The sequence below is a fragment of the Mchenga conophoros genome, linkage group LG15, assembly GCF_057382185.1.
Source record: "Mchenga conophoros isolate Kocher_MC1m ecotype Shallow Benthic linkage group LG15, M_conophoros_male_GT1.1, whole genome shotgun sequence".
Lineage (NCBI taxonomy): Eukaryota > Metazoa > Chordata > Actinopteri > Cichliformes > Cichlidae > Mchenga > Mchenga conophoros.
In genome coordinates, this window is record NC_140540.1 from 2,427,754 (window position 1) to 2,452,695 (window position 24,942).

Below are 24,942 nucleotides of genomic sequence, written 5' to 3' on the forward strand. Positions count from 1 at the left end.
TTGCCCTTCTCCCCCGTCCCTCTTCTCAGCTGTTTCTCTTTCCCTCTTTCTTTCTCCCCTTCTTTCCCCCAGTCAAGTCTGTCCCGTATTCAGTAAGTGAAAATAAAATAAACAATAAAAGGTGAATCAAATGGACCATTACGGCAAAGCTGGGATGGTCAGTTTGGTAAAGTAAATCCGTTGGGCATCTTTCTTTGCCTTTAGACAACAATTCTGATGCAAAAGAGCCAAACGGGACAGGCCAAAAAAAAAAAAAAAAAAAAAAAAAAAAAATCCTGGAGTTGCAGGACTATATTTAGAAGCCGAAACAAGGCAAATTCTGGAAAGTATCTATTTTTGTGGCTTTAGCTTTCAATTTGGGGAAATGCACGCATTTCCTTTCCCACTGATTAATGAAAAGCATCGAGTTCTCTGTACACAAAGTGTGAGTCTGAAGCCAGTCGATGGCCAACTCGTCTGGAGCAGGGTTACAGTTGGCCTGCATTCAAAGACACACCTCTCTGCACCTTTCAGACACGAGAGCTATTATGCATAATCTGTACGCAAACCTGTTCAAGATCAGCCCTGATTCCTTCATTAGCATAAAGACACACCCTTATATTTGTTAGAATGGTTTCAGGGCATTTCAGCCTGTTGCCAGGGTGTGTTTGCAGCCTCAGTTTTCCTTTCTATTTTTTTTTGTCTCGCTGTTGTTTTGCCCGTATTTCTGGTTGGAAAGCATTATTCACATCACCTGCACTGTGTGACTACTTTCATTTAAAAATTTTACTAACTTGAAGACATTCTTTGTAGGCAAATGGAGTCTGGAGGTCGGTGGATTAGCCTCTGACTCTCGACAGTGTTAGTTACCATTTCAGTCTGTTCTTGTTTTTAATTTTTTTGGGCAATTCAATTTCTTTTAAGTTGGAAATACCAATTTACCAGTCCTACCACTTATCAGTTTCTCATTCCATAATTAGCCTGCATACAGTATATTCTTTCACTTGGACCAGATATTATAGACGAGATAAAACATGATGCTCCAGCCACCAGATGGCGATAGCTGTGGCTGCAAAACCCTTCTGATCCTATAGAAATCGATGGGGAAACAGCTCTCCGTCCTGACGTCTGTAAACACTTAAATGATGCATTAAAGGTCTCAGTTCCTCATTTTGGGTCATACTGAACAAAAAATTAAGTGTGTTTTGTAAATCTACCATGCATCAAAAAATGGAGGATAATTCGGGGGGGGGGGGGGGGTGCCCATTAGCCAGTGAGCGTGCAGCTTCACAGTAAGACCCACCACTCTTTACAACACGCAGTTTTTCATTTCAAGGCTGCAGAAACTAAGGAATGATGTCACCTTCCATCTTTTATTATATATTATTTTTATTTTTATTATTCGCATTTAGCTGATGCCACGTTAGTCTAAGGCAGTGGCTCTGTTGGAGAGAGTGGTGACTTTTTATGACTAAAATGTCATAAAAAGCATATTGATCATTTTCCCATCCATTTAGCGGGTTAGTTTATCCCCAGTATATCTTTGTTGCTTTCTTCTGACCACTGCTCATGCTCGGGCTTCATCTGGGTCCGAAGCTTCTCCAGGACTCAGGTCAGACTGACCACTTTGTCTTTTCAAATATTTATCTATTGCTATTATGCGCTGCGTCTCACAGCATGACTATTATGTAATTTCGTCTTCTTCTGTTTTACTGGAAGTTGGCGACCCGTTTAATTAGAGCAGGTAGTTGTACTGCTCTCTAATGGAAGAGAATGTAATTGTTCAGCCCGTTACTCACGCTGGTGGCTTAGAGTACTAATCAGGTGGAACCAGATAATCTTCCACGGCACACCTGATCGTTTCTCACGGTACACCTGTGTGCCGCGGCACAGTGGTTGGGAAACACTGCTCTAAGGAGCTCATAGAGGAGGTGTCACATTAGTTTTTGAAGCCAGAAGTTATCGTTTATTTGGATAGCACAGTAGAGTGCCCTGGTTGGGGTTTGAACCAGGAACTTTCTTGCTGTGAGCTAGCATTGCTGACCACTGTGCAGTGGTACAAAAATAAGATAAATGCTCTCTTTAGCCTAAATACAAGGATGTGCCAGTGGCAAGCCCCAAAATGAAAGTAAACAAGAAACAAAAAATCCATACATGCATCTAGCCTCATTTATTTATTATTTTAATTTTCCATGTTTCCAGCTGATTTCTCAGCCATTTCTGACTGAGTGTCAGTTCAGGGAGTCAGCGTTCAACATCACAACTAAGAGTGTAACTGTTCAAAGGTGGATGTTTCCAGATTATTTATAGTTTGTAACCTGAAGGCTACATGTTTCCTCCTGCCTGCTACCTTAAGGCTTCTAATCTTACTTGTGGCAGGAAATGAGATGTTTTTTTTCTCTCCCCAAATGTGTCAGAGTGCAAGTCTCTGAAGTGCAAGATAAAGGTAAACTGAATATAAGATAAGCAGAAAGGTTTTTTGTTTTTTTTACGTCGCTTGCATTAGTTGGTTGTATTCAGTTTAGCGTCTAAAAATAGCCTCAGCTTCCCAGATGTGGACCTGTCATTCATGACGACTTCCCTCCTGTTTCAGGAGGGAGCTATTACTTCATTTTTACAGTAATCACTCAGTGGACAACCTAAACAAGATCCTTTTTTGTGTGGGCATACTGACACAGCAGTTCTACACCCAAAGTTGACACAAACTACACCCACCTTATGTTTTCATAATGTGTGGCTTGATGTAAAAAAGGAGTATTTTACTATGACAAGTTCACACATTGCTGTTTTCCATGGGTGATATTTGATAATGGGTAGGTAGGGTTCAATGATATGAGTCAGGATGTTTCTCTGTCAAAGGGACTTCACCGCACTGATGCAACATAATTAGTTGTTAGTGCATAACCGTGTAGATAACGTATCAGATATTATATATAATGCGCTTTAATAAAATCATTAGGATTAGATTAGTTAATGTGAGTGACGTTTGTACTTTTCCAGTGATCTCACTGCGTCTGCATGGCCGAGGAAATGCACTGACCCTGTGTGTTTCCCATAACAAATTGAGAAATGGTTCAAACAGGTTTCCATACCTGTTTCAGTGGTGTGTGCGGTCATAAGATTTTGCGTTTCCTTCTCTTTCTTCTGCTATAACTTCTGAAAATGTTGACAGAAGACATCTGAGACTCAGTGTATTGACTGAAACTTTCAAAGTGAGGTGAAAATCTATGAGATCCTCCCCTTTCTTGACTTAGTTTCGTGCTGAATGCGCAAATGCATATTTACTTCGGGGAAGTGTAGGCGTTATTCGGAGAAGGGGTAATACCTTTGTTACCCTTCCCAGGCATTCCCACGGTGTTATATGTACATGCATATTGTAGCTGTAGGCTATACAGTGGGGCAAAAAAGTATTTAGTCAGCCACCGATTGTGCAAGTTCCCCCACTTAAAATGATGACAGAGGTCAGTGATTTGCACCAGAGGTACACTTCAACTGTGAGAGACAGAATGTGAAAAAAAAATCCATGAATCCACATGGTAGGATTTGTAAAGAATTTATTCGTAAATCAGGGTGGAAAATAAGTATTTGGTCAATAACAAAAATACAACTCAATACTTTGTAACATAACCTTTGTTGGCAATAACAGAGGTCAAACGTTTACTATAGGTCTTTACCAGGTTTGCACACACAGTAGCTGGTATTTTGGCCCATTCCTCCATGCAGATCTTCTTGAGAGCAGTGATGTTTTGGGGCTGTCGCCGAGCAACACGGACTTTCAACTCCCGCCACAGATTTTCTATGGGGTTGAGGTCTGGAGACTGGCTAGGCCACTCCAGGACTTTCAAATGCTTCTTACGGAGCCACTCCTTTGTTGCCCGGGCGGTGTGTTTTGGATCATTGTCATGTTGGAAGACCCGGCCTCGTTTCATCTTCAAAGTTCTCACTGATGGAAGGAGGTTTTGGCTCAAAATCTCACGATACATGGCCCCATTCATTCTGTCCTTAACACGGATCAGTCGTCCTGTCCCCTTGGCAGAAAAACAGCCCCATAGCATGATGTTTCCACCCCCATGCTTCACAGTAGGTATGGTGTTCTTGGGATGCAACTCAGTATTCTTCTTCCTCCAAACACGACGAGTTGAGTTTATACCAAAAAGTTCTACTTTGGTTTCATCTGACCACATGACATTCTCCCAATCCTCTGCTGTATCATCCATGTGCTCTCTGGCAAACTTCAGACGGGCCTGGACATGCACTGGCTTCAGCAGCGGAACACGTCTGGCACTGCGGGATTTGATTCCCTGCCGTTGTAGTGTGTTACTGATGGTGACCTTTGTTACTTTGGCCCCAGCTCTCTGCAGGTCATTCACCAGCTCCCCCCGTGTGGTTCTGGGATCTTTGCTCACCGTTCTCATGATCATTTTGACCCCACGGGATGAGATCTTGCGTGGAGCCCCAGATTGAGGGAGATTATCAGTGGTCTTGTATGTCTTCCATTTTCTGATGATTGCTCCCACAGTTGATTTTTTCACACCAAGCTGCTTGCCTATTGTAGATTCACTCTTCCCAGTCTGGTGCAGGTCTACAATACTTTTCCTGGTGTCCTTCGAAAGCTCTTTGGTCTTGGCCATGGCGGAGTTTGGAGTCTGACTGTTTGAGGCTGTGGACAGGTGTCTTTTATACAGATGATGAGTTCAAACAGGTGCCATTCATACAGGTAACGAGTGGGGGACAGAAAAGCTTCTTACAGAAGACGTTACAGGTCTGTGAGAGCCAGAGATTTTCCTTGTTTGAGGTGACCAAATACTTATTTTCCACCCTGATTTACGAATAAATTCTTTACAAATCCTACCATGTGAATTCATGGATTTTTTTTTCACATTCTGTCTCTCACAGTTGAAGTGTACCTCTGGTGCAAATTACTGACCTCTGTCATCATTTTAAGTGGGGGAACTTGCACAATCGGTGGCTGACTAAATACTTTTTTGCCCCACTGTATATATATATACAGAGCAGGAATAAGGATCCATTAGATATCCTTTCCTCCTGCCCCACTGCCCTACTGCCACAGGCATCTCTCACAGTCAAACTACCAGGTTAAAAACACTTAGCGCAGCACGCAAACACATGAGAGGCTCTAACATCAGCTCTATGACAATATGACAGTTGGGGACAATTTTCTGTCCATTTCAGGACTTTTTTTGTTTTGTTTGTTTTTTTGGTCTTTTAGATGTTTGAGTTTCAGAGATTTATTGAAATTGTTCGGCATGTTGGGAGAATCTCATGCTTGTATGTATGTAGGCTACAGCCAGTAGCTCATTAGCTTATTGTAGTCTAAGAAACAGGAGCAGGGGAAACAGCTAGCCTGGCCAAATTGTACACAAAGTGTACAAACAGCAACTAGTACTTTTGCTGTTGTCATAGTCACAAGGTTGCCAGGCAAATTAGTGGGGTTTCCAGGAAGTCTTTGTCGTCAGCTGAGGAAAAGTTCCAGCATGTGACTCCCAGTAAATAAAAAAGGGGAAAAAAGAAAATAAAAAGAACTTCTCTGCATTAATCAAGCCACACCAGAAATTAATTTAAAGGTGCTTGTAGATCTGTTTTAACCATTCAGCTAAGCTAGCTGTTTCGTCATATTTACAATCGAAGCTATGCTAAGCTAAGTTTATTACTGCTGGAAAGGAATCAGAGGTCACAGATGAAGTGGGACAATGGTCTTCTATTCAATGAGTCATCATTTTAATCCCTCCTGGCTATTAAAAACAGTGTAAGTTTAGCATAAGTCGCTTCCACGTTAGCGTAAGCGATGTCTGTCTGTGCTCTTAATGCATAATTAAAATCACTTCCTGCAGTCTGGTTTGTTACAAATGTTGGAACTGTATTGGCGATGTGGGATACATACTAAAAGTTTCTATAAATATGCTTATCTTGCGCTAAAGGTAACTGGCATGTATGTAACGTTAAAAATTAATGTGCCTATTCTTCAAAGTTTCACTCGAAATGGGAGCTGCTACCAGTCGTTTGAACAAAGGTTTAGGTTCCCCTTCACCACCTCGACATGTTGCAAAACAGCTTCTTACCTGGGAAACATTAGTCCTTCTTCTTCATTCTTGGCAATTCATTCACTGGAATGACTTCAATTGAAATGAAAACATGAATTGAAATTCAAGGTTTTACATACTGGGACATTTAAAAAAACCAAACAAATAAAAGGTCCACATTTTACAGCAATAACTTAAAGCAATTTGCTTTCTCATTATGACTTTATCAGTCTCTCACATCATTATAGAGGAATTGTTATCTGGGCGTATTTTTGATTCTTTTCTTTTTCAGCCATTCTGTTGTAGATTTGTTGCTATGCTTGGGTTTGTTGTCCTGTTGCATGATTCAGTTTGAGCCAAGCTTTAGCTGTCAGACAGATGCCTTCACAGAGGAGGTCATGGTTGACTTAATGACTGCAAGGTTGGGTCTGCAAAACAAGCCCGAATCCTTCCCCTCCACCACTGTGCTTGACAGTTGTTATGAGCTTCTTGTGCTGATGTGCTGTGTTTGCTTTTGACCGAGTGTGTTGCTGCATTTGGTCCAAACATTTCCGCTTTGGTCTTGTCTGTTCCAGGAGTCTTTTGCTTTGTCCAGATGCAACTTTGCATATCTACGCTGCCATGTTCCTTTTTTTGAGGCCCGAGGCGCGCTCCCAGCAACCCTTCCTAACAACCTGTATTTGTTCAGTCTTTATCTTATTGTACTGTCACGAACTTTGACATTTAACATGCTAACTGAAGCTCATAGAGTCTGAGACGTACTTCTTGTTGTTGTTTTTTTTACTTTGGGTTGGATTTGCTGCGACATCCACTCCTTTGAAAATGGGCAACTCTCTTGAATATTTTCCACTCATGATAATCCCACATAGTTTGTAAATGGCCTTATAACTCTACCTACATTGATGGGCAGCAATAACTGCACGTTTGTCCTCTGTACTATGTTAGCACACACCTGAATGCTCCACACCAGCAAAGTACCAAAACCTCTGCTTTATAAAGGTGCTCCCGTTTACTGATGATCACTTTATCATGTGCATTTGATTAGCAGAGCCTGGCTCTAACTTACCCTCTTAATTGTCACAGAAGATGTAAGGGTGTACTTTTCACACACTACTCCTACATTCAATAGCTCAATAGGTCACTTAAATAATTTTAGAACCTGCTAAGGCCAGAATAGAATAGAATAGAATAGAATAGAATAGAATAGAATAGGCATCATTTTATCTGTACAATGAAATTATGGGTGCTCCACACCAGCTGTGCCAGAATAAAATATAAATAATGGACGGCAGGAGCAAAAAGCAAACAAGAGAAATATATACGAACGTGATGGATAACCATGCATATTTGTGTGAGTGTATAGTGTTTGTTAACAGTCCGAATGGCCCAGAGGAAGAAGCTGTTTGAGAGTCTGGAGGGGTGGAACCTGATTGACCTGAGGCGCTGACCAGAGGGCAGCAGGTCAAACAGGTGGTGGGCGGGGTGCAAGGGTCACCTGTGATGGCCTGGCTTTCCTGAGACAGGAGGAGCTGCCGATTGTCTCCAGGCATGGCAGAGGACACGGAGGAAGTGCAGCCGCTGCTGGGCCTTGGATGAATTATTTTGTGTACTAATACATAAAAACCTAGTGTACTTTCACACAACATGTAGAATCCTAGTCTACTGGTTATACCAACATGCAGTTCAGCTTAAGACAGCTGTGGGGCTGTTGGAGCTCTGCCTTTACACGTGTAGTGAGTGAAACAGGCTAACGGCAGTTAACAGTGTAATAAAAATTTCAAAGTGTTAAGCAGAGGAGGAATGCTAATGGAGGGGATTTACACCATTTCAAAGCTTCCCACAGCACAATGAGCCCAAGAACTCAAACTGTCTTTAGAGTGAGACGATTAGCTCCAGTGGTTCAAAGGAGACAGAAGAGAAAACGCTTCAAGTGAAGAATAGATCATAATTACAACTACAGGTGATTTCAGCCACATTTGAATGATGTCAGAAAATAGGCAGGGCAGTGACCTGTGCACACAAGTATGATCTGAGCTCATGTATTTACTTTGCTTTACACATTATTATCACAGTGCTGACAGCCATGTGACTGGACATGCAAAGCAGTTAAAGCAGGTGACAGTGAGCTATGATTCTTCCAGCAAAGCTTTAAGTAATACAGTTGGAAGGAAATTAGGAAACATGCAGCCCGACCACAAACTGTGATTCTCTGTTTAGTTTTCTTTCTCTTCTCTCGAGTTTCTCGTTGATTGTCTGTTGTGCCAACCCAGCATTGTATAAGACTATGAGAAACAAAAAAAAACATTACAAGTGTTCTGAAATAAACCACAAAGACAGCTCAGACTTTCTGCCTGAGTACTATACTGCGCTAAATACAAATTAAACAAGCCAAGTTTCCTGACACACTTAGAGCCGTGTGAAGCGCTACGCACTACGGAAATAGTGAGTCTACAAGATAAGCCACGAATCAACTGAGCAAAATCTTTTACCGTCTAACACTCTCCCGTATATTTCTGCATCTGCCGAACATCAGGCAGGCCTCCTGTCAGCTTTGGTGTCGTGCACTAGCTCGTGCTGCTAGAATGACCCGTACTGTTAAAGGAGTTCAGAGAATCAGCAGTCGCTGGTAAGACGACTGGAACATTCTGTGTGTTTTTGGAGAGAGGAAAAACAAATGCAGCCAGCAGACACATAATGGATTCATTACTGCGTGTCAGACCACCCGAAAAGCCACAGCGTATTTTTGGCCTCCACCTAAAAAGTACCTTTGTGATCTGCTACAGCCTCCCCCTTCAGTCTAGCTGCAGTAACGCAGTAACAGGAGACGCAGTTAGAAAGCATGGAATGGATCAGATTGCATCCGAGATGTGGAAATCATGAACAACTGGCTTAAAAAATAAAGGAGAAACTAAGATGATTTATAAAGGATAAACTCAAGAGATAAGGGGGGAAAGGAAGGGGGGAAATCTTGTTTATCTACAGTTATTTAAATGTTTTGATTAATCATTTATTATCACTATCAAAGCAACTATAGCACCAAGACCAATATGGCAATGTGGCCAGTAGAGGATGCTGTGGATGTGGATAAGGACTGGAAGTTCCAAAGAAAGACTTAATAGACACAGAGGGCCAGGAACAACTGAAATCACAGCTGCTTATAGATTATGAACACAAATGCACTGATTCAAGACGAGGCCCAGATTAAATTAGAAAAATCTTTGCTTACTTTTCTTTCTTCTTTTTTCCACAGATAAAGAGTGAACTGAGCCAAAGGGATCAACACTCTCTTAATGTGCTTATTGTACTGTTACATGGGCAGCAGCCTGTCTCTGGGGCTTTACCCTCTGCAGGTCGTATCAGAGGGTTCTTATTGCGCTCTTGACATTTATACCTCGTGGAGGCCAGGCTTGAGTTTCTGGGCCTGAATGTGACGGTACAAAAATTACCTTTAAAAAAATGCAGCAGTATGTATTATTTGACATTATTAGTAGATTTGCATGTGCAGCCACCACACAGAGAATAAAAGCTCATTAAATGACTTTAATGTAACTTTAAAAGAACATTAAAAATTAAAAGGTTTTTCTTGTCTGTTTCCTGATAGTGCAGAAATGTTACAAATGTCTACACGGGGAACTTAACACACCTCTTTAGCCCCCTAAAAATAGCCATGTGCCGTCACCTTGAGGCCTAATAGTCAGCTGATTGTGAAAACAACCGGTTTAATTCCCTGAAAGCTCACCCACTGCCTTCCTTCTTATCCCCCCCGAGCATATGATACACTGGGTCAACCTTTATGAAAGGAAAGCCAATAATGCCATCCCACAATGGGACACACTATCCACTTGTTTACAATGCAAAAATGGATGTGAGACATTGTTATTCAGGTGACCCTCTTTATTCATGATGGCTAAACATAAAAATGCGGTGTGAGTGCAGTCGGATCGTGTGTTACCGAGTCCTCTCTGAGATCTCATCCTTCGCCACTGTGGACAAAAAAAATCTGAGGAAAGACACAGAATGTAATTTTTAGCTCAACCGGCCTAAAGACAGACGAGCCCACGCCGTGACACATCCGTCATCCCACCGGTTCATCTGTAGTTCACAAAAATTGCTACTCCTACAAACACAACGAGCACCTAATGGGGTTTTTTACTCCTAACGTACAGAACAAGATGCAATAGTTAGCACGGTTGCCTCACAGAAAGAAGGTCCTGGGTTCAAATCCCCCATATGGCCGGGGCCTTTCTCTCTGGAGTTGTTCTTCCTGTGTCTGCGTTGGTTCTCCACCTTCACACAGGCCAAAGACATGCAGTTAGTGGGGTTGATTTAATTGGTGATTCTAAATCATAGGTTGACTGTAACGGTTGTCTCTCTGTGTTAGCCCTGCGACAGAGTGGCGACCTGTCTAGGGTGTAGTCTGCCTCCCAACATATGGCAGCTGAATAAGAGCCAACAACAGAATGTATGTATGGAAAATGATAAAGAAGGAAAGTCATCAAATGCCAAATACTGATCATGGAGGGAGTGGTCCAGCGCAGCGACATGCCGTTCACATATTTCCATGTATTTTATGGTTACTACTGATAATACTCTTGAACTTTGATTAATTCGGTGAATTAGATTGAACTGTTCAGGGTATGAGCTTACTGGATTTCTTTGTATCCTAATTCTCATTGGTTTGTGCAACACAGCCAAACAAGTATCACCGTCGTTCTTTTTTTTTTTTTTTTTTTTTTTTTTTTTTTTTTGCCTGTCCCGTTTGGCTCTTTTGCATCAGAATTGTTGTCTAAAGGCAAAGAAAGATGCCCAACGGATTTACTTTACCAAACTGACCATCCCAGCCTTGCCGTAATGGTCCATTTGATTCACCTTTTATTGTTTATTTTATTTTCACTTACTGAATACGGGACAGACTTGACTGGGGGAAAGAAGGGGAGAAAGAAAGAGGGAAAGAGAAACAGCTGAGAAGAGGGACGGGGGAGAAGGGCAAAAGACAAATCACCGTCTTTCTGTGGAGTTGTTACACCTCTGCTTTTGACTGTACTCTCAGGTAAAATCCTGCCTAATCCTGAGACTTTTGTTAAAGGGTTAAGAAATTCACAATCCCTGTCTTGGGTAAAGCTTTGCTGTTTCATATTTTTGTACCATTTGTGCAGCCAACAGCAAGCATATTAAGTTTATTTGTCTAATGCAATCAGCTATTCGTAGTTAAATTGTGTACTATTTTATTTGTTTGAGTTTATCATTATTCTTAATTGTTTCTCTTTCACTTGAGTGATTTCAAGAACAGAGGAGCTTTGGAGAACCACCGTCAAAGGCCTCTATCGCCCTCGTGTGGTTGAAAGGTGAAGATTGTGGGCTCTGAGTGGATAATGTGTACAGCACTATACTAAGTCGAATATTGTACATTTCATGAAAGCAAATGTTTAAAAAACGTAAACTACCTCATTACAGGACACCAAAATCCATTTTATCAGACATCAAAAAGCTGCGTTTACATTTCCAACAAATGGATCACTGTATAGTCAAAGAGAGCTGTGCACAGATCTCTCCTGGCAACAAGTAAATTAATAACCGAAGGAGCTCAAAATAAAGACAAGACTATCACAAGTGAGGGATCATTAAACTACGTTAAAAAGCAACTTCTTGTCAGGTAATCACATTTTCTGGCTTAGTTTCTGTCTTCTAAAGGTTGCAATTTCATGGTGCTTATTCTGTAAATACCTAAGTTTAATATCTGTATGAAAGCCTGTATGGGGTTTGTCTCTTATCCCTGCATATGCAAATATTAAACAGTGAAATTGAACACCATTCGGCATGTACTGATTTTATTTTACCGAAGTGCTGCAATCTTCTCCAGTGAAAGAAAATGCACTACTTTCATTCTTCCGACTGTCCATCACCGCACAACACAACATCACGACTGCAGCCTCCTCTCGCTCCTCAAGTCATCCATCACTGCCACCCAGGTGAGTGAGAATAGAGTCAAGCGTCGAGCCGTGACAGCTTGAACCCCGAGGTGCTTGAATCATCTGCCACTCAGCTTGCAGAGGCTCTCTAACACCTCTGCAATGTGTTCCTGCAGCTGCACCGGGTGCTTGGAACCTGTCTGGTTCCAGAGCCAAATAAAGGGTCCAGACCTGCAGGACTAACACGCTGTCATTCATGAGTCAGCTCTGATGAGACTTTCTCTGTGCTTCCAGTCTCCATGTTCATTAGAGCTCCACACCTGCAGCTCTCATATTCCCTGCAGATGTGAGTTACTTTTAACTCCTGTGAAAACACTTCACAGAGCCATAACTCAGGTGGTATTTACTATTTAAGTGCAAGTAACAACACAAAGAAACATGAATAGTATCCATTTCTGTTGAGATGGGTTTTTTTACAGCTTTAAGGTGGAAATAACAGCCTTAAAGGTTAATGGTGATCTAACCAAAATGTCATCTTGCCTTTTGAGTGAGTTCAAGTTATTGAATATATTATATTACATGCTTTTTATATTATATAATAATAATAATAATAATAATAATAATAATACATTTATTTGAGGGCGCCTTTCAGAAACCCAAGGTCACCTTACAAAAAAACACAATTAATAAAAGGAACAATAGTCATAAAATACATAAAATAAGTTAAAATTACAAAACAGAGCGTGACAACAGATAAAATCAGCATTAACAACACTTCCCACAATACTTTTCCAACAGCTCGTAGGATGTTTGAGAAGTTTCTTTTAGATGATTTGCATTATGAAGTAAAGAAAAGGGGCAACACAATAACCATTTGGAGGAACTTATAAACCCCTACAGTTGACTTACACACTGATGAGGTATAACATTATGACCACCTGACTAATATTGGTCCCTCTTTAGATGTCACAACAACCCTGACCCACTAAACCTGAAGGTGTGCTGTTGTATCTGGCACCAAGATTTTACCAGCAAATCCTTTAAGCTGTGAGGTGAGGCCTTCATGGATCAGACTTGTTTGTCCATCGCATCCAAACGATGGTCGACTGGATTGAGGTCTGGAGAATTTGAAGGCCAAGTCAACACCTCAAAGTCATTGTTGTGCTCCACAAACCTTTCCTAGACCATTGTTGCTCTGTGGCAGTGCGCTGTTCCTGCTGAAAGAAGCCACAGCCATCAGGGAATACAGTTTCCATGAAACCATGTTAATGGTCTGCAACAATGCTTAGGTAGGTGGTACGTGTCAGAGTAACATCAACAAGGATGGCAGGACCCAACAAACTGATGCACGGTGTATTCTGACACTTGCATTAACTGTTTTGGTCATTTGAGTTAGCTCATCTGTTAGATTACAGTCATGAGCGAGCCTTGGCCGCCCATGTGCCTGCTGGTTAACCACTCTCCCTTCCTTGGGCTACTTTAGCCAACTTTCTTCTGGTTGGCTGCCCATCACAAACTGTCTGTATTGGTGCATTCACAGAAGCCTGAAGTCTGGGATTACACAAATACGTCCAGATACACTAAACTTATTATCTGAAAATGTGGCTGTGTAACTATCAGACAGAAAATAGGAAAGAAAAACTAATACAGTAACAGTATAGCTTAGATACTACAAGTAGCATCTAGTTATAGTAAATTGATGGGTTAAAAAAATGACCTCCAAAGATAGAAAATGAAAAGGATACAATTTTTTTAAAGGTATGGATTTTGATCAGCACCAGAGACTGCAGTGCCAGCCTGTCTAAATCAATTAAAGATTTGTAATATTAACAAAAGGTGCTTGTCATGAAATATAAATATAGACGCATTTGTGAGAGTCTCTAAATTGCTGTCAGGAGTTAATGTTTAAGTTAAGTGTACAAGAATTAATCTATGGACAAAATAAAGAATTAATCCTCACAACAGACTTGATATAAAGAGACGTTTTGAAAAAAGTTTTTTTTAAAGACTACAAATCCCTGCAAGCTTCCGGTCGCAAGCTCGTTCACAGAAGCATTTGATTGGACAAACTCAGTAAAGCGCCTTATGATTGGTTGACGGTGGCCATGTTTGTATTTCCAGCTGGTAGACGCGGGCTAGCTAGCCGGTTAGCTACCGCTGCATTTGGCTCTTTCTTCGGGGTGAAACATTGAAGAAAGGCCGTGCCACCCCGTTAACACCGGCTTATCTGACAGTCGCAATGCCGGTCCACTCGCGGGAGAAGAAAGAAAGCAACCACGAAGAAATGGAGGTGGACTTTCCCGAGCAAGACGGCAGCACCACAGACGAGGAGGATACCGTTAGCTCGTCCGTGTCTGAAGATGGAGACAGCTCGGGTGGGAAAAATAGGCCTTGAACATCAACCGACAGTTAAACTCGTGTTACATACTCGAGTGTAATTTATATGTTTAACAGTGCGCGTGATTTCTCTTAAAAATGGGCTGACAGGTTGCTTGGGTGTGAAGTGCAGTGTGGGGTTGTCATGTGGATGAGGATAAAAAGCAGTTGTGGTGTGGAGGGGTTGTCAAAGCTGTCATGTCTGTATGTGAACAGAGATGGACGATGAAGACTGTGAGAGGAGGAGGATGGAGTGCCTGGATGAGATGACCACACTGGAGAAGCAGTTCACTGACCTGAAGGAACAGTAAGCTCTCTGACATGTTTCACACTGAAAGCAGCTCTGACATCTGGGACTCACACTCTGAGGTGTTTGTCAGATTCACTGGGATATTCCCAGTGACATGGACCGTGGATCTTGGTCCATTTTAGCCAGTATTACTGGTCAATATCATGGATTTGTCTTGTTGCCTTCAGGCAGTTTGTATAAAGTACTGGTTCTGAAATGGTGTTCCAGTATGCTGTGAGGCTGTGAGTCTAGAGGCCTATACTACAAAATAAGTTCAACATACCCACGCAGCCATCTACCAGTTTGCCCCAACATAGAGGTTTGTGGAGCGAGATCTGGAAACTATCCCAGCTGTTACAGGGAGGGGGAGACATGAGCGTAGTGATGCTCAAACACAGCTATAAACACTGCAGACTCGCTCACTATCTGCACACTGAAATCCACACACGATAGTTTGACATAACATATTTGTCCCTCTAGTTTTCCCACTGCTTTTGTCCCACAGCCCTTCTGATAGTAACAGCAATCAGTGCTGAAGGCCAGTTGCAATAGTTGTGGGCTGCCTCAACTGGTCGTGTAGCTCCATTTCTAGAGAGGTGCTACATTTCACACCAGGTTGTGCCATAGATTTCCTGCTGAAGCATAATTCCCCAGTAAGAAGTGAGTCATAACACACCCTCGTAACACTGAAAACCCAAAGGGTGAACCTGGATTTGCATCAATAAGCCCCAAATCTTGCTTCACAGTACAGACCTCCAGTGTGCCTTTGGATTCTGTGTCATTCCTGGGTTATTACTGTCCAGTCCAGGTACTTATGTCATATTTGGAGAGATTTCTACCTGTCATTCACCGGGCCGGGCCATGCCAGTCACATTTATACATCAGTTCTAAAATGGGTTTGACAACAGACATTACAACACAGTTTTAAAATGCAACTATCTGCTGTTCAGGTTGTATAAGGAGCGTTTGAGCCAGGTGGACATCAAGCTCCAGGAGGTCATGGCCGGTTGTGCCCAAGAGTATCTGGAACCTTTAGCCAACCTGCAGGAGAACATGCAGATCAGGACCAAAGTGGCCGGTGAGTCTATAGTTGTCATGGAGACGTATAGGTCTGACTGTGACCTTGACATACAAAGTTTACATTGTAGTTTGTGAACCCAGTTGGATTAACAGTATTTCTGCAAATATTACTTACAAAATAAGGTCTGACCTCCATCTAAGTCACAAGTCCAAGCAAAGATGGTCTGACTGAACAATACTGAATCATGCAGGCTGGAGAAATTAGGTGCATCCCTGAAGTGAACTTGTTTAACAGCAGTAATCTCCATCGGAGCGTTTCTGTAGCTTCTTCTCAGATTTCCACAGATTTCATCTGTGCTTCAAGCACGTGTGTATCGATCTTGATTTATGTGTAGAGATCCTGATCATTTAAAGGGTTCACCATATTTTCTTGGCATTTTAAATGGGAATATAAACTTTGAAATACTATCACCTCCTTTATGTACAACTCTCAGCTACAGAAAAGGATCTTGTCCTTCCTGCAGATTAGATTTGTATGATTTTTTTCCAGGGATCTACAGGGAGCTGTGCTTGGAGTCAGTAAAGAACAAATACGAGTGTGAGATCCAAGCAGCGTGCCAGCACTGGGAGGTGAGAGGCCAAGTTAAAATACATCTTGTTCAAAAACACAGAATTCTTTATCTTTTTTCTTTCTTTTGAAGTTTCAAATACGTCTGTAATTTTAGATTTTTGAGATGTTTTGCTTAATTGTGGAGTAAATTCAACTCAATCCTACTAGTTTAAGCTATTTGACCATTTTTGCTCAGTATTGTTGTGTGTGTGTGTGTGTGTGTGCGTGTGTGTGTGCGTGTGTGTGTGTGTGTGTGTGCGTGTGTGTTTGTGTGTGTGTGTGTGTGTGCGTGTGTGCGTGTGTGTGTGTGTGTGTGTGTGCGTGTGTGTGTGTGTGTGTGTGTGTGCGTGGGTGTGTGCGTGTGTGTTTGTGTGTGTGTGTGTGTGTGTGCGTGTGTGTGTGTGTGTGTGTGTTTTCTGCCTTCTAGAGTGAGAAGTTGCTGCTGTTTGATACTGTGCAGAGTGAGTTGGAGGAAAAGATCAGAAGACTGGAGGAAGACAGGCACAGTATCGACATTACCTCAGGTAGCAACAAGAACATCCTTTTTTATTATTCTGTATTTTTATCAGGTATTTATCCAGAGTTTAGTCAGGAATTACCAAACATTTGTGAGAAGTTGGGTCTATGGTGACCAGAGATGGGCAGTAACGCGTTACCTGTAATCCGATTACTTTTTTTCAAGTAATGAGTAAAGTAAGGGATTACTATTGCAAAAACAGTAATTAGATTACCGTTACTGCGTTACTAAAACCGTGATTTTATTGCGAGAATGTCTCACGACAGTGACGTAAGCGAGTGCGATGTTAGTGACAGCAGCTGTGTGCAGATCAACAGTGGATCATATATCGAGTGCAGGAGAAAGTATGAGCGTGCAGCGTTTAAAGCGTGGAAGTACTGACCTTACTTTGAGTTTGATTCCATAAAAAGTGACAAAAACACTAGTGTCCGCTGTGGGTGGGAAGAAAACGTCTAAACTTCCAACAAGCACCGAGTAGCTACGACGTAATGGGAAACTCACAGAGAAACTCGCGGATTCTTCCACTGACCGCTGCACACCTGCACCAGGGTAAACCTCCGCCTACCCCACTCCTGCTTTACAGGTGAAAATAGAGCAACAGGACCGCTGAGTCTTTGACTTTATTTATGTTCTGCTGTGTTTTACTTGCATCTATTTGAAAGACTGAGTGTAAACACACACAAAAAATTATTTTATGTGCTGGAATGTGCAGAAAATAGGTTTAAATGTTAAACAAATTTCTTCCAGTCAGAGAATGTTGCAGATAATTACATTTTTGCTTGATGCATAAAGTTAAAAGATTAAAACTAATAAAACAAGGCAGAAAAAGTAGAATTGGGCTGAAAGATCTATCGCTTTATCACCTATTCAGGTTGTAAATCGTGTTTTTACAAAGTAACTAAGTAATTAATTACTTTTGAAAATAAGTAATCAGTAAAGTAACAGGATTACTTTTTGGGGGACGTAATCAGTAATTAGTTACTCATTATTTTTCAAGTAACTTGACCAACACTGATGGTGACTCACATTTAGGTTGCCTAGCTGTACTATACTGTAAATAAAAGATGGACGGGTACAGCTTTAATTCTGCAATCCTCGTGATGACCTGCGGGGACCCACAGCTGCACTGCTCATCTGATTTATAATCCAAGTAATGACATCGGATGAGTTTATTGTCAGTTAAATCTACACTGTTTCAAAACAGACAACCCCAAAACAGGACTGTTGTTTCACTAGTTTTGCATTCGACCAGGGTCAGTGTCACTGCTCGTAGGTGATCCTACACAGGTGGCCTGAGGGATGGACATTGTCTGGTGGAGCCTTCCTGTTCTTATGAGTATAGATATCCAGCATGATTTTGATCCTTGTTGAAATCTGATGTGTTGTTTTGAGCAGTGTAGAAGGAAGTGGTCAAACGCACAGCTGTTTTCCGCTCTCTCTCCGTTCTGCAGAGTTGTGGAATGATGGATTGCACTCACGGAAGAACAAGAAAAAGGACCCGTTCTGCCCGGTCAAGAAGAAGAAGCCCGTTGTTGTTTCTGATATCCTTCGCTGCTGTTCTGTCCTTGTCTCATTCATCTCCACACACAGACGTGCTGTTAAAACCAATGTTTTGTTTGTTTTTCCTGTTTTTTTCCTCAACTTCTATCACGGCCTTATATTGTTTACATGCTGCAAGACCTGGATATCCTTGAAGACTGGACTGCAATAAGAAAGGTATTCTTCTGAAAGCAGAGTTTGTCACCTGCTGAATGTGTACAAGCTGTGATTTAACCTTTCAAGTTGTGTCTGTGTCCTCCCCTCACAGGCAATGGCATCACTGGGGCCCCACAGGGTGAAGGTGGATGGTAAGGTTCAAGGTTCTTCAAGGTTCTTTATTATTTGTCACATGCATAGTTATACAAGTATAACACACAGTGAAATGTAGCCTGACACGCTAAGAGTTTCTCCTCGTCCTTGGTTACAGTCGATACCTGGCTGAGTGTGGCGATCGACCCGCACTTACACACGAGGGGTTTTGACTCAGTACTTTGTGCTCAGAGGAGACTCCCTCCTTTTTTAGAAGACTTTTTATTTCTTTTAACCTTACTCTGTCCCCGTCGCTTGTCTTGAAACCTCTCCGTCTCTTCCTCTCTTTCCTGCTCCTTCTCCAGTGCCTGCAGTAAAGCCTGACAGACATCACCACGTGGCACGCTCCGAGGACGGTCGACTTTTCTATGACAACCAGTGGTACTCCAGGGGACAGGCCATCTGTATCAACAGGAAGGACGAGTACCCAACTAGGTGTGTGGGAAGGGGGTTTATTGGAAACAGCTTCTAGTATGAATTCTGAATGTGTGTGCGTCTGCTCGTGACACACTGTGCAAGGCTACGTGACTGAATGGCTCTCTAGTCACATGCTGGGGAGACAATGTGCCTACGAGGCTGAATGTGGCTGCACATTCTGCGTCGCGCCCTGTGTGCCGTCTGGAAAGGATGCGCTGTCAGTTGAAGGCACGCAATGATGCCACATCACCTCCCCCTCGCTTTTACCGCCACCACTGAGTGGCGAAACAAGCAGGTGGCTGTTATGAGCAGTTAGAGCTGTGATATGGCAGCCATGCACACCAGACAATATACCCCAGGGCAGCTGTGGCTACGACTGTAGCTGCCTCCACCAGTGTGTGAATGTGAGAGTGAATGAATAGTGAAATTGTAAAGTGCTTTGGGTGCCTTGAAACGCGCTATATAAATGCAATCCATTATTATAATTATTACAGGTAATGTACTTAAACTTATACAAATACACAGGGGCCAAGTTAAGTATTAAGAACTGTAACAACAAATGCAGCTGTTTTCTGCAGATGTGTTCCAGCACTGTGCTCTTGAACTACCATCTTCAGCAGGCTGAGGACGACAGTGTAGTTGGAGTAGCTCTGACCATGTGATGAGATCCTTCCTGTGGAAGCAGCTCAGTAATGAACCTGAACATCACTTCCTTGTCTGTAGTAGAAACTCATTTGTTTTATGCAGGTGTGAACAAATTCTTCCTGTGTCTGCCTTTCACAGAAAAGGTGCTCAACATATCTGCTGTACTGCAGTCGTAGAGGAAGCTCTTCTAATAAAGGACTGAATGAAACGTTTTACAGAAGGATGATGAAGCAATTTACAAGCAGTTAAACATCTGGTCCTTTTTTAAACCCTTTACCAGGGTTAGAAATGACTAATCTACAGTATATTCCACTTCCAGATCTCATGTAACAGTAGTACAGTAAAAGGATACTGCAACAGTGACAGAAGTACAAGCAGTTTCATCCATGTGTAGAATGAATCGTGTTTCCAGTAATGCTGCAACAAGGAGCCAGTCAGAGCAGCAAATGAGCTGCTGAAATAAAAGCCAGGAGAAGTGCTCACATGACCAACACTGCTAACAACAGACACCTGATATACTTGGACAGCTATTAATTAACTGGTCAAAACATCAGAAGGATAAAATGTTCATGTTGTTATTTAGGTTTTAGTCCTCCTGTGCAGCTCTGGACTCGCAATGATCCAGTTATTTTTGTTCTCCTGCATCAGGGATGACCTGTAGACACCTGAGGCTGGGTGTATGAAACGCTCGTATGTTTGCAGCTCAGATCTGTGAGATCCAAAGTGTGGACACACGGTCTCAGATTTATAAATCTGTGTACACTCTTTGTTATTTTAGATTTAGAACTCATTATTAAACTTATTAAACCACAAATTAGGCCACTACTTATTAAATTGTTCTGCCAGTTTTATGGTCAGTTTTCTTCATTCTTCACTATTATTTGCCAATGATTGGAACACAGAAGTAATCCAATGACAACAAAATAAAAATATGTGTTTTTATAACTGTCTTTAGGAAACTTTGGCCATTCAGTGGAATATATGAAATGGTTTGTTGCTGTTTTTCAATTAAGCTCATCTACTCGCTCCTGCTCATCCTAGTTTCAACCCGTCTGTCCACTTGATTGTATAATGTCTGTATTAGAGCAGTGTTTTTTGGTGTTAGTGTTTTTTCTCTGCTTATAGAAAGTGTGCAAGCTAACGGCTCAGGGAGAATAAGTGAGGTCACTTCTGCACTATAGACTGTATTTAAAAGATGGAGCGCTACCACGATGCCTCCAACAGTTTAGATACTTTCACTGTGCAGCAGGGTTTAGGTGTGCGAAGACGTCTGGAGCAATTTCCTTTGGACAGATGAGACCAAAGTGGAGATGTTTGACCGTAATGCACAGGTCCAACATATCAGCACAAATGCCTCATACCAAACGCACAGTGGTGGAGGTGTGATGGAAGGAATCAGTTTGCCCAGTCACAAGTCCAGAGATTATATCAAAGTGATTGATATGCTGTGGCGGGATATTTAGGACAGCTGTGCATAAACGAATGGCCACGAGGCTCTGTTGTAAAGACGAGGGCCAAAAACCCTGAACGACAATGTGAAACACTGATAAACTAATCAAGAACATGTTTAGGACGCATCTATTAAATCTTTATTGTTTTCTAACCAGAAGCCTGCTGAGCATTACAGAGCAGGTTTGACTTTGGCTTCCTGCTTAGTAGCTGCGTCCTCCTGTGTGTTTGCACACAGTCATCACACACGTCTTTGGCATCTGAGAGGACTGGGGGGCGATTGTTCACTGACGTTGTTGTTGTTGTTGTTGTTTTTTGTGTGTCATGCAGTGCCATCATCACCACCATCAACAATGATGAGGTGTGGTTCAAACGACTGGATGGTACCAAGTCAAAGCTGTACATCTCCCAGCTGCAGAAAGGCAAATACACAATCAAACACTCGTAAATGAAAAACACGGCCACATACAAAAACCATCATCTCTGCTGCGTTTGTCTTTCTCAGTGTCCTTTTCCATGTGGTATTTTTGTACATTTTACTACTACTGCAACACACATACACATCTCATTTCACTCCCTCTGTGCACAAGTTGCAAATACATAAACTGACCCTTCTGCTATAAGGAGACGATCTTCTCTGTAAATATGTATATGTATCTTATCGACAAGGTCACAAAGTGTCATTTTCTCTGGAACGGAGATCAATGCAAAGTGCTGCTAAACAGAAAGGTGAAGAACCAGAGCATTAGCAAACTGTGAACCACAGAGCTCAGTCGCGTGCCTTTCTGAGACTAGACAATGCCTCGGCTGATGGAGGGGTTTTTGGGGGGGGGGACAGAAAGTCCTGAACAATATCAACGCAGTGAAGCCATACTCTGTACTGGGTTAGCACCAGGAGCGGGAGAAAAGAAGCGGGTCAGCGAATGTGTGAGTGAGAAACACTAACGCCATCAGCAGTGTGTTTGATTTGCCTCTCCAGACGCACCAGTTACACTTGAATTTCATGCTCGTACAGAGCCTGATAGATCTGTATTGGGATCCCCAGGGACCCCAGACCAACTTTAATTTAGTTTAAAAAGTGTAACAGAATCAATATTATGTGAGTAGTTATATTATGAACACCATGAGATTAAAGCACCCCAGAGGATTTATTGAAGGGCACTGTACTAAACAAACTCTTGGTCTTTTAGGATTATCTTTTTTTCCAGCACTACATTTTATTTAACTCCAAAGTAGGGCTGCCACAAACGATTATTTTGATAGTCGACTAGTCACCGATTATTTTTGCGATTAGTCACTAATCAGATCATCATCCATTGGATGTAAAACGTACAGCTTATTGCACCAGCAGCATCTGCTCTTATATAACTATCATTAGCTTACAGCTTTAAGTGTTTAAGGTCTGTGCTAACTAATAATAAAGACAAGATGATAGTTTATTAAATTTTAATGAAATTTGCAGATTGTTTCGGTGAAGTTTAATAAACTCCTTGCTATCTAAAATATAACAGGACACCGGAGTAAATTCTGAGCATCTCACACTTCTGATAATCAGCTGTCTCTTTGATGTTTATTCAGCTGTGTAAAAACTATAACTTTAATCTCAGCCAAACCGATTTACTCAGGAACAAATAAAATACTAAAAAAAAGCCAAACAATAACATTTTAAGTTATCTAAGTGACTCATATATATTTAACCTGAGTAGTGAAAGACAGCGGTGGGTTTGAAAACGATTTGCCGGGAGTCCGGTGTTCTCACGGCTCTAGTTAGCCTAGCCCCCGGCTAGCTATCGAGCTAGTGGGTAACAGACGTCTCTGAAAACGTCGGAGCGCTTTTGAAAATATGTGGTGTCCTGATAAACTGAGCAGATATTTGAGGTTTACACAGCTACATTCCCGCCTGAAAATATGTTAAACGTTTATTTTGTGACCCAGAAAGAATAATAAGAGTAACATTAAAACTAACTAGCTGCCGCCATTGTTGGAAACTGAGCTGGGCTGCGCTATGAATTCTGGGACAGAGCTACTTCTTCTTCTTCTGGGTTTAATGGCAGCTGGCATCCTTGTACATGCAGTGCTGCCATCTTCTGTTTCAGTCCGTTATTACACTCTTAAATCCTGCTACTTATTCCTGCGTCTTTGGGATCTTACAAAGCTTCAAACGATGCGTCGACTATTAAATCAGTCGTCGACGATTTTGATAGTCGACGTAATCGTGGCAGCCCTACTCCAAACCGATCAGCAAGGCAAACACGACAGTTTAAATTTACGACAAAGAGAGCTGCCCTGTACATACAGACGTCTGTGTGGTTTGTGATTCTTCTGTCTGCCTCCTGTCATGTTGCCATTTCTCTGACAGTGCCTCAAACTTCCAGACTTTAGGTTTAAAAAAGAAAAGAAAGAAACCTCCACCTCCCAGGTTCGAGCTGCTTTTTTATGTGCTGGTGGAGTCACAAAAGACTCAAATCTGTAAATCGTTCCATTTCATGCAGTTTTTATGTTGTGTTCCCCGTCCTCCCTTCTTGTCCTTCATGTCACCCCTCTGTCCTTATTCCACTGTCTTCTTCTTTGCTGTAAGTAAAAAACAAAAAACAGTTTGTCAGCATTGATGTATTTGATGTGATTTTGGTTTTCTTTTTTATGCGTGTGTACGATCCATCCAATCAGACGTCCCTTCATACGTGTAAATTAGGTTCGATTAACTGAAGGAGATCCTGCTTTGCATTGCGTTTACCGTGCTCTTTGTTTTTTATCTTTGCAAACATGTTTTTAAATGATGACTTGCCAACAGTATTGTAAAGAGAGGTGCTTGCAACATTCATAAAAGATGAAAAAAAGTATGCGTAGTCCTGGCGCATCAGCGTACATGTTTTTCATTTGTTTTTTTTAACCTTTTTATGCATCACGGTTCTTTTTTTCACATCACAGCTAAAAAGAAAAATAAATAAAAATGTGATATTGTGCCAATGCATGTACAACTGATTAAAGACTTTGTGTCATTTGATTTGAAGAGTCTAATCTGCACATTCACATCACCGTGGCCTGACCTTCATATGCTAGTGTTAGCTTCACTGTTCTTTCTATACTTTTAAAGAAGAAGGAAAAGGAAAGCGTCTGTGCTTTGAAGTGATTACAGTATCACTGTGCACTGCTCAGCTTGAGTCAAGCTAACTTCTTTTGATTTTGCAGCTTTAGATGAAAAAAGAAAAATTTGAGCTTTGCATAGAACTGTTATATCCTATTAGATTTGGCCTAGCATGCACAAAAAGCCCAGATACAATCTTACATAATACGCCACTGAACAAAGAGAGAAAGTCCCTGACGGTGCTCAACCCAAAGTGACCTCTGAGGTGCGGCGAGCCAGGCTACGCTCCTCTGTGATGGAGGGAAAAAAGTAACGTAATTTGAAGGTATTTGCTGATCTAGTGTTGTTGGATAATGGCTCTTTGCTCTGCTGTGCTGTTCAAACTCTCAGTCATGTGTTTCTGCCAGAGGGCCAATCACTAGATTAACACCACATTCTGATATTGATTGAGAATTGGCGCTGATGTACCACTTACTACATACAAGAAACCACTGCAGCCTCTGATTGATCTATCGGGAGTATTGATCAGATGCAGCAGTGCAGCCTGGAATTCAAAGGTACCATTGTAAATCAATATTTACCATATTTTCTATGGCATATATGCACCAATCGGGTATAACATTATGACCACTGGCACATCTGAATAAGACTGGGATATATTTGGAAGCAAGTGAACATTTTATTTCAAAGTTCATGTGCTTAGAAGCAGGAAAAATGGACAAGCATAAGGATTTGAGTGAGTTCAGATAGATGACTG

The 24,942-nt window shown here is 41.7% G+C and overlaps 1 protein-coding gene across 2 annotated transcripts; it reads left to right on the forward strand.

Annotated features, from left to right (window-relative positions):
- The first annotated feature begins 14,032 nt into the window (after positions 1-14,032).
- On the forward strand, positions 14,033-24,104 carry LOC146557481 (breast cancer metastasis-suppressor 1-like protein-A). 2 transcript variants are annotated; one of them, XM_085247224.1, is made up of 10 exons: positions 14,033-14,304; positions 14,522-14,612; positions 15,545-15,672; positions 16,165-16,244; positions 16,652-16,748; positions 18,193-18,282; positions 18,393-18,457; positions 18,549-18,588; positions 18,895-19,024; positions 21,431-24,104. In XM_085247224.1, the coding sequence occupies exons 1-10, from the start codon at positions 14,169-14,171 to the stop codon at positions 21,546-21,548; spliced, it is 975 nt and encodes a 324-aa protein (XP_085103350.1). In that variant the 5' UTR covers positions 14,033-14,168; the 3' UTR covers positions 21,549-24,104. The 2 variants fall into 2 exon arrangements, with proteins under 2 accessions (XP_085103350.1, XP_085103351.1); XM_085247225.1 differs by lacking the exon at positions 21,431-24,104 and adding an exon at positions 19,585-21,401.
- The last annotated feature ends 838 nt before the right edge of the window (positions 24,105-24,942 follow it).

Coding starts and splice junctions, on each gene's coding strand:
- LOC146557481 (XM_085247224.1), top strand. CDS start 14,169: ATGCCGGTCCACTCGCGGGAGAAGAAAGAAAGCAACCACGAAGAAATG. Junction 15,673..16,164: donor GATCAGGACCAAAGTGGCCG/GTGAGTCTATAG, acceptor ATTTTTTTCCAG/GGATCTACAGGGAGCTGTGC. Junction 19,025..21,430: donor AAGGACGAGTACCCAACTAG/GTGTGTGGGAAG, acceptor TGTGTCATGCAG/TGCCATCATCACCACCATCA.